At 39.2% G+C, this 10147-nt stretch overlaps 1 protein-coding gene across 1 annotated transcript; it reads right to left on the bottom strand.

Moving 5' to 3' along the window:
* Positions 1–6711: 6711 nt before the first annotated feature.
* Positions 6712–9492, bottom strand: LOC106948442 (lipid phosphate phosphatase-related protein type 4-like). The gene is made up of 3 exons (XM_015034105.1): positions 9255–9492; positions 7768–7897; positions 6712–7624 (listed from the first exon to the last, which is right to left on the bottom strand). Exons 1-3 carry the CDS (start codon positions 9291–9293, stop codon positions 7425–7427), a joined length of 369 nt encoding a protein of 122 aa, XP_014889591.1. The 5' UTR covers positions 9294–9492; the 3' UTR covers positions 6712–7424.
* Between the last annotated feature and the right edge of the window lie 655 nt (positions 9493–10147).

The following is a 10147-nucleotide window of genomic DNA, read 5'->3' as shown; positions in this document are numbered from 1 at the left end:
GCCCAGTTCAGTTTGACTTGAAAAAATGGCCGGTACTTTGAGTTCGGTAAAATAAATAAATAATAGTAGTACAGCAGTCACCGTGTTTTACTTTTACAATACACAAGCAAACGCAGCATTGTAAAAAAATAAAATAAAATTATCGTGAGACTCCTGGCACACCAGGAGTCTCACGGAGTCAACTACAAATATTTCAAAATATTATTCATAGAAAAGAAAGTGTTCTTATTTATTTTACTTTACCAGTGAGGTAGCAGAAAGGCAAATCCAACTTTTAATCCAACCGAAGTCCAAAAGATATATGTTGCAGGGTCCGGCTAAGGAGCTTGAAATGTCGTCTGACCAGTTTTGGCGCTTCGCGAAGGTTCTTGTTCCCATGATGCAATGCGTAAAGTTGAAAATACAGTAGAAATACCTGTAAAACTAAAAACGGAAAAATTCCTTCAAATTTCTACGGTACATTTACCAGTTTTTTTTTTACAGGTTTTTTTTTTACAGTGTGGGGCTACCACAACTTGTACTGTTTCCCTGGTTTATACAGTACAAAGCTTAACCTCATGTATGTTGTTCTTCCATGGACAACAGACTGTTGTTCTAACAGTCAAAAAAAGTCAACTATGTTTAAAGATCTATCCCTCTTTTCTTAAATAAAAAGTTATATCAAACCCATGTTGTTATTTTTAACCCTTTGTACACACAGTTTACCCATCATCTGCCAATAAAATAGTGTTTAACACCAGTGAAGAAACTTTTAGTGGTATGTTCTGATCTAGACCCATCAGACCTAAAAATGTACATAAATCCCTAGCTTTCATTCAATATAAAATCAACCCAAATCTGCATGTAGATCCACGTTCAGATGATGGTTGAATCAACATTTATTCTTAACTGATTCAATGTAGAATCAACAGAAATATGCATGCAGTTCCACAGTCAGATGATGGTTGAATCAGCATTGATATAATGTCAGTTATGGTTGAAACCCTAACGTTGATTCAACATACAAATCACCGACTACTTTCAATGTTGTTTCAATGTCACAGCCTGACATTGATTCAATGTTGTTTCAACCATTCTGGGCTATCTGGGTACAATCTACCTGCAATGCATGTAGCTAGTGCAGGGGTGGGCAACTCCAGGCCCCGAGGGCTGGTCTCCTGCAACTTTTAGGTGCATCTCAACTTCAACACACCTGAGTCAAATAATGAGGTCGTTAGCAGCACTCTGGAGAACTTGACTGCACTGAGGAGGTGATTCAACTGTTTGATTCAAGTATGTTGGACCAGGGAGACATCTAAGAGTTGCAGGACACCGGGCCTCGAGGACCAGGATTGCCCAACCCTGGGCTAGTGTCAGCTTAAAGTCCTGACTAAATTAATATCATTGTAACCTATTTATGTCGCGTTAACGATGAACAGCTGAAAAGTTACCGGGTTTATCAACTGCGTTAGCAACTTCGCTCCAACTCCTCTCCTGGTCATTTCTGCGGATATTCTTTGTACGGAATGTTGAATAAACATTAATGTTGTTTCCACATATCATCTCCGATGTCCGCTGGACTCTGGGTTGCGCCGTGTCAGCTGTTTGGGATTCCTCTCAGTAAGCACAGAGGGAAATCCACGCTTTCTGATTGGCTACCTGTCACATTCAACAGGCTTCGTTCTCGCTCCGTCTGGGAAAACCCCTGATTTAGATCGGAGCGGCCACGAGGTTCTACCACTGGACCCGATCAATCGTAACACACTACAGGATTATCGGCTACGAAATCGCAAGCGTCAATGTCAAATTTATTTATATAGCACTTTAAAACAGGTATAAAACTGCACCAAAGCGCTGTACAATAACGACAACACAAATGATAGAACAGAGTATAAAACAATACATCAATTAAATGCCAAAGAGTAAAAATGAGTTTTAAGAAGTGATTTAAAATGATCCAGGCTGTGGGCAGATCTAATCTGGAAAGGTAAGTTATTCCATAAAACAGGAGCAGCAACAGAAAAAGCTCGATCTCCTTTCCTCTTAAGTCGAGTCCGAGGAACTGTCAGTAATAACTGATTATTTGACAGTAAAGTTCTGGACACAGACCGGAATTTTAAAAGGTCCCGAAGATAAGGGGGGCGGGATATCCATTTAAAACTTTATAAGTTAACAAAAGAATCTTAAAATCTATTCGATAAAAGACGGACAGCCAGTGTAAAGATGCCAGAGTTCGCCTTATATGGTCATGCTTCCTGGTTCCTGTAAGAAGCCGTGCTGCTGCGTTCTGGATCATTTGAAGTCGCTGAATCTGCGATTTTTCCATCCCTCTATATAAAGAGTAGCAGTAATCCAGACGAGTTGTTATGAAGGCATGGATAAGTCCTTCAAAGTCCTTAAAACAGAAGTAAGATTCAACTTTTGCTAAAAGCCGAAGGTGGTAGAAACTTGATTTAACGACAGAACTAACTTGTTTATCTAGCTTTAAAGAGTTGTCAAATATGAAACCAAAATTCCTAGCAGAGGTCTGACAAGACCGAGCCAAGGAACCAAGAATCTGATTTGTGTTAGAACGTTTAACATTCTAAGATTGTTGTAAGGGGAAAATCGGGGCAGAAAAGACGTGCCCATCTTCTCTATCTAAAATCTAATGATTATTGAAGGGCAATATACAGACTTCATAATCTCTATTCTTTTGGTTGAATGTAGTTATTATTTCCACTTTGGTTTTATGTTGTTTAGTTTTTATTCAAGTGCATTTATTGTTAACATAAACTGAGAGTTCATTTTATTTTTGTTTTTGGTTGTTCTGTTTACCAGTTCCAGTGGTAAGTGTTATTTTGAAAATAATGTGTATCTATTTTAGGCATGATATTGCTTGTATTATTATGTCATTTCCATTAAATCAGTGTAAAAAAATCTTCAAACAATATTATGGTTTATCGCAATAATTTTTGAGACAATTAATCGCTCAGCAAAATTTGTTATGACAGGCCTACTACTAAGCTAAAAAAAAGTGACAGATGAGTCAGCAACCACAATAATTTATTGCAGCAATAACATCCCAGATAGCACAGAATGATTGAAACAACATTGAATCAATGACACAGTTTCAACATTGGTTACTTGGCTAGAGGTGGATGGTTGTTTGATGGTTGATCCACCGTCATTTGTCGTCTTCAACCAAAAATCAACCATTAATCAGACTTCGGCATTTCAGTGATCAGATTTCAACCACAAAACAACGTTGATTCAATGTCACAGTTTCAACGGTTTGATTGGATGGTTGTTTGATAGTTGATCCACCATCATTTGTCGACTTCAACCAAAAATCAACGATTCTAACTATTTTTCAACGTTGATTTAACATCATGTGCTATCTGGGATATGATAATATATGCTTGGCGTTAGTATTATACACCCATCCATCAAAAAGCCAACTTGTTTTATAAAAGATAAAAAAATAAATCTAACAGGCATATATTCCTTTCAATGAAGTACATCCAGTAATACTACTCTGACAGCAGTAAGCATGGTTCTAGTTTTCCTCAGTCCATGGTTCGTACCAGGGGCGGATCTACTGGGGTGGCATGGGGTGACAGTTGCCACCCCAAACGAGAGCCTGTTGCCCACCCCTGTTGCCACCCCAGCTAGCGACAATGAATTCAATAAATAGTTATGGCAAGCCGGACATTAAGCGCATGAAACTCTTTTTTCCGACAACATTGAATGTAACACAATGTAACCTTCAACCTACTGCTAAGTAGCGGGAAGTGCGAGAGAAGGACGGAGCGTGAGGCAGCAGCATTGATGGATAAATATTACTGGACTGGACATTATGTGATTTATTGTAAGTCACACATGCGCCATTGCTGTCCATTGAGTCAGGAATATCGGTGGTCAGGAAAATACTACAATCACGCAAAGAATCAGAACAACGGGAGCAAAGTTTAGCAGTTAATTCAACCATAGATAATGGTAATAAGGGCTTCAGATTTCACAGATGAGGAAAACGTTTTAATTTTAAGAAAAGATTGAACAAGTGAGCAGTGGGTCAGTTATACTAGCCTAACTGTTGCTGGCCTCGTATTAACTTTGATAGCCTTAGCATGTGCTGCGCAGTTCGGTGTGTTTTGGTTCCGTTAGGATTAAACAACCCGCCCATCAAGTCATCAGTAGTGCAGCTGTTTAAATCAGCTAATCAACCACCGCGGTTATCAGGCGAAAACTTATTAATAATCACAATATAGACATTAAGCCTGACAACATAATATAACAGACTGGATGTTCTGTTTTAGTGTTTTTGCTACTTTTTGTGTGGGAAATGTTTGCTTTTTGGTTTTGATTCCCCTGATCGGTGATCTCTGCTCTATCTGCTCGTTGAGCTGTTGTTTGTCGGTTGCAACGGCAACGGTCCGTGTGTAATGCCGACATACAGAGCGAGAAAAGGAGGAATAGAAGTTGTTGGAGCTAATTTTTTTTATATCTTTATCCATTTGAATTTTGTTACTTTATTCTTCAGTTTCTATTTTTTGTATTATTTACAGAGTTTATTTGTAGGTTGATAATTGTTGTTTTTATTTATGTTTTGTTTTATTATTTTTCTTATGTATTTTCTAAATTTAGACAGGAAGTAATGTGGGTCAGTCCACTTTCTATAAGCTAGGGGCCTGAAGGACCAGCAGGCATTTGGGTTTGGGGCCGATGGTTTTTACCAGAGCAAGAGTGGTAGGTAGCATGAGAACAAATGAAAGTTTGAACTCTGTAATTGTTTGGTGAAAGAGGAAAATAAATAATCAAGAACAATCAATAAGTTTGGACACTGAACCTTGTTTTGCCCGTGTCGAGAAGCATGACTCCAGTGCCTCAGTTTGCTTGGCAAACAATCAGAAGTGGTTCTGTGTAGTTTGGTTTTTCACCTGTTTATCAGCTTTATTGTGCCTTTATTGTGGTGCACTGCAGCTGCTGCAATTCATAAAAGTTAAACAAGCGACAAAAACTGAGCTAATCCCCTGTGTTTGCAAAACGTGGTGATATTTATAACAGTCGTCAAACTACGGCTCCTACAGCATATTTAAAATAAAATAATTGACCAATATAAATAGAAATTCGCCCCTTCTTGCATCTTGACAGAACTAACAGAAACTAAACTGTTTATAGATTTGTATCATGGAGAATCGATCAAACATCAGTTTTCTAAACTTTATTTTAAGTCGTATTTCATAGATATATCCAATAACAAATGGTGGCACTACTAATATTTTCATGACAGATTTCTGCTCATCCTGCATTGGGATAAAATGGTTTTCTGGACACAATGAATCACATAGCGACCAATAGGCGCTGTCCAGTCCAGTAATACACATCAATTATCAGGAGTATGAAAGATGTAAAAATAATTAACTATATACTACATTAAGAAATTGTATTTAAGCCTCGGCGCTACATGAAGCTCATTTTGAAACAATGGAAGTTAAAAACAATATTTTGTGTGTATATATATATATATACACTGCCACCCCTGAAAAAATCCCTGCCCCCCTCTTGCCACCCCATAAATATTTTTCTAGATCCGCCCCTGGTTCATACCAAGCATGGTTCTGGTTCTGGTTCAAGCAGCATTCAATTTCTTGAACAAACTTCCAGAAAACTGCAAAGCTGCTGAAACACTGAATTCCTTTAAATCAAGGCTAAAAAACAATTTATTTAAAGCCTTCCATCAATAAGAACTGGAAAAAAGTTCAACTCTCCCCTCAGCATGTTGACATGTTGTTCTTTAACACCTCTTTAATTATGAGGTGTTTGTGGGTCAGTGGAAGAATTATGGGCAACCATATCCAGAAATACACTGCTGTCATGAACCCATTTAGCTGTTGCTATGGCAACTAGGATGATGCACAGACATTTGATTGGAAAATTGACTGATAAAGTAATCCAACTAAAATGAGTTGGATTATTGGTTAAATGATCATCATCTAAACTCAGGACTATGTAATAATACTGGTCCGGACAAAGTGCTGCATGCTTGTAAGCCTATTCCAGGTTTCTCATTGAAAGTTTGCATGTTTGCAGATTTTTTTGTAAAATATGTCTAACACGTTTGAAATGACAAGCAGTTTGTGGAGCTGAAATTCTTTGGAGCAATTGTACATGAGACTCTATTGCCTGGAGTTTGCAAAGCAGCTAATCAAGGAGCACCATTCATTTCCTTTGCAGTGATTGGCTGTGGAGGTAAGGAAGACTGTAGACCTCAGCTTCTGCTGAAGAGCTAAGATGTTTCCATTGTCCGTATCAATGAACATTGAGGTATATTTGGTGCTTGAACTATTGAAAAAGGCAGTTAGAAGGATTTTTAGAGGGAGTCTCAAGGATTCAGTGGTCTGGTCCCCAACGTACCCAACTGCCAGGTGGTCAGATGAAATACCTGTTGGTTGATCTATTTCAGCTGCTGAAATAGATCAACCAATAGAAATCCTTCCACTTTATGAAAACATAAAGTGGACTGAACCAATGAATGTGTGACAGTTCTGTTGAGGAAAACTAGGTTCTGGGCATTCGGGTCAGTGATGAAGAACAGAATGAAGTCAGGCAGGAGAAACATTCCAGCAGAGCTGTCACCACATCTGGTCAGTGTTGGGCATCACATCAGTTCTCGCCTCAATATTTTCCATCTACAAAACTATCCCTAAATACTCTTATGACATGGAAAAGACTGTGAAGCCAGAGCTCAGCGTATCAAAGCACAAACGTCTTCATAAGCTGCAGGATGCAGCATAAGAACAGCTGTGTATTCTCTAATTGACGTAGGTAGGTGTGTTTCTGCATGTATTTACACTAGTTTCTCATCCAATATCTCCAGCTTTTCACTTTAATCTACTCTGCTAATTGTTGCTCAGAGCAACTTAAAAAAAACAAAAACAAAAAAAAACAAAAACAGAGACTGTGAGTTTAACAGTAATAACTGTCAATATGCTTACGACCAGGCCTGGAGGGCTGATGTCCTGTTACTTCTATGTCTCCCTGGTCCAACACACCTGAATCAGATGTTTATGACCTGCTCAGTCTACAGTGAAGTTCTTCAGGGACTTGTTGATGAACTCATGGATTGACTCAGGTGTGTTGAAGCAGAGACATATTCAAAAGTTGCAGCACATTGGCCCTCAAGACCTCTGAGGGCTCCTTGGTCCAGATTCTCTTCTGTAACAGTTTAAACATTTATTTCATGCGTTTAATAAAAATTCTAAATTGCCGGTTAACTGTGTGAGGCTGATGTATTCAAACTGTTCAAACACTTCGGTTGATCAGTTCTTACTTAACACATTTTTTAAAACTATTGCAAAGGAACAAAATACATACTCTTTCATTACATTGTATTATTGATTACTTTTGTCACTGGGAAGTTCTTAGTTCTAGAGGTAAGTGAAAGAGATGAATGCTTTTCCTCCTCACCTCCCCTGGTTTATGGCTGCAGAGTCTGCTCCTGAGCAGATATCCTCTATCACATAGGGATTCTTATCACAGCTGACGTTCAGTGTGGTGTAGTTGGGTTTGCACACAGTGAGGAAGTAGGGTGTTGGATTGCCAGTCATTAATTGCAGGATGTCGGTAATAAGGGCGGTCGCACACAGGCCAAACGCATGAACTCCTGAGGATGAAAGGTTTGACGTGAGATAACTGTACAAGAAGTCGAAAAATCATACCTAGGATGATAATGTGAGAAAATGCAACATGAATTAGGAAGAACCAAGCGTTTATTAGTCTTAAACCAAAAACTAAAAGTGCTCATACCAACAAAGCGGATGGCTCGGCGAATGAAAGAGTTGAAATTGCAGCCAGCTGCGTTGATGCTAGCCTCTGTTCCACCGCCAGTCTTCCTCCGAGAGAGGCAGCAGAACAAGATGGCCTCTCCAATCATGATCTGGAGAACAATCACTCATTTATTGCATGTGCTTTCATGTAGATGTGGTTGGTAAAAATTTTACTGAGGATGACAGCAGACTCAACATTTAGTCTTCAATGTGTTCTTTGTTACTTACTTGTTAGGCTTAACCTTTGCTGTACACATTCTGGTTGGTACTGGATCATTGTTGCCCTTAATAATGTTTATATATTTTCAGATTTAATCCAATTCAATTAAATTTTTAATATGGCATCAATTCACATCGTATGCAATCATATCAAGCAACTTACAAGACAGACAGACACAACATATGATCTAATAAATCCAAGATGTTACAGTTTCATTCAAGTTATAAAACAAAGCAACTTCCATTCATTATTCCAACTGATAGAATGTTTTCTAAGTAATCCTAGCCAGCTGCATTGAGCCACTAACTTCCCAGTAATCCGCCTCCTGAGCAAGGATGTGGGAAAAGTCAACAGTTGATCGTATCGAGCCATTAACTTTATTTAAATCCACACCCAGAATTTATTGAATTCTAGGTGTGGTGGTGGCGCAGGGGTAAAGTGCGCGACCCATGTACAAAGGACCGTCACAGGTTTGGTCTGGACCAATGACCTTTGCTGCATGTCATCCACTGTTCTGTCAGATCACTATCAAAAAATCCTAGAAAAAAAATTTCCTGACTTTCTATGCTTGGTGCTTGGCTGTCTGACGTGCGGCCATGGGGTGGAGGGGACTGTGTGACTGGGTGGAGGGTTGATCTCTTACATCTCCTGTGTCTCTATGGCTGACATTCCTGTGCCTTGCTGACCATCTACCAATGTGTGGGGTGTACACATTGCCCTGGGTCAGTGCCTTATTTCTGTCTGCCTGGGGTGCTCGATGATGAGGTTCAGAGGCAAACAGTAAGAATAAGTTCACTTAAATGTCCATCCATTCATTCATTCATTCATTCATTCATTCATTCATTCATTCATTCATTCATTCATTCATTCATTCATACAAACAAACAAAATGCATTTGAACTGAAAAGTGTAGCTCACTCTGTATAACATTGCAATTTAAAAACACTTTATTAAAATGTGATGAACCTTTGAACTGCCACCCTCAGCCTCAGGCCATGTGAATGGCAGCTCAGTCTGCAAATTCCATTTCACTTTGGAGCCCCAGCTGAGGTTGTATGTGAACCTCTGGCTGTATTATTGTACAGTTTATGAGACTTTATACTTCTAACTACAGTTATAAGGTACACCTTATAAAGTGAAATATTCTGAATAAAATATTTTTTTTAATACTGATATTTTCCCATATTCAATCATGTGGTTTTCCAAAGAAACAGGAACTCTGTGCATGTTTATGGTCTAATACTCACAGTGATGGCTGGTCCAGCGAAGGCCAGGCTAAGCAGCATCAGCAGTGGGATGACCTCGTGGTTGGGGTCGATGTAGGGCAGGCTCAGGCTGCGGTCGTGGCAGTTATATCCAGAATTCACCGGCTTAAACACATCGGTCCACTCCAGGAAGTAGAGACTGACCACAGATGAGACCAGGATGGGCAGCTATGGAGACCACAGCCATACAGAGTTACCACACTTCCAGGTCATAAAAGCTGAAGCTTATGTAGAATTCCAGCCAGTATTTTTTTTATGGCTGTAGCTGCTGTTATGGTCTTTTGGATCAATGAGCATGTTCATTTGATTCAATGATGCATGGAAGATTATGGATGTGACCTATAAAAAGAAAAATGGAAGATGTTGAATCCAATTAACAACTAACTTGAAATGTACCCACTGATCCTAAATGTGATCACTANAAATCCCTGCCCCCCTCTTGCGACCCCATAAATATTTTTCTAGATCCGCCCCTGGTAACCAGTAAAAAGATGTCTACCCAAGTAGATAAGTATCTTTTCTCTTGGACATAATTGATGCATTGTGGGGACAATTTCACTGAAACATATTATGTTGTGGGGATTCTACTCTCTGTGGGGACCAAACCCAGTGAGAAATGCTGTCTTTGTGTTAGGAGTTGGGTTTAGGACTAAGGTGTGAATGGAGTTTTGGTTAGGCTGTAGAAATGAATGGAAGTCAATGAAACGTCTCTGCAAAGAGAGAGACAGAAATGTGTATGTGCGTGTGTGTGTGTGTTTGCGTGTGTGCAGGGGTGCAGTATAGGGGGGGAAAATGTTGACAATTCTAGGGCCCTGACCAACAGTTCCACAATTTATTTTTTTATTTATTGTTCATAGAAATAAAAAAAGGGCCCT

Source organism: Poecilia latipinna, unplaced genomic scaffold (assembly GCF_001443285.1).
Source record: "Poecilia latipinna isolate Pla-1442-1.1 unplaced genomic scaffold, P_latipinna-1.0 Scaffold288, whole genome shotgun sequence".
Lineage (NCBI taxonomy): Eukaryota > Metazoa > Chordata > Actinopteri > Cyprinodontiformes > Poeciliidae > Poecilia > Poecilia latipinna.
This window is presented reverse-complemented; position numbering and strand designations above follow the sequence as displayed.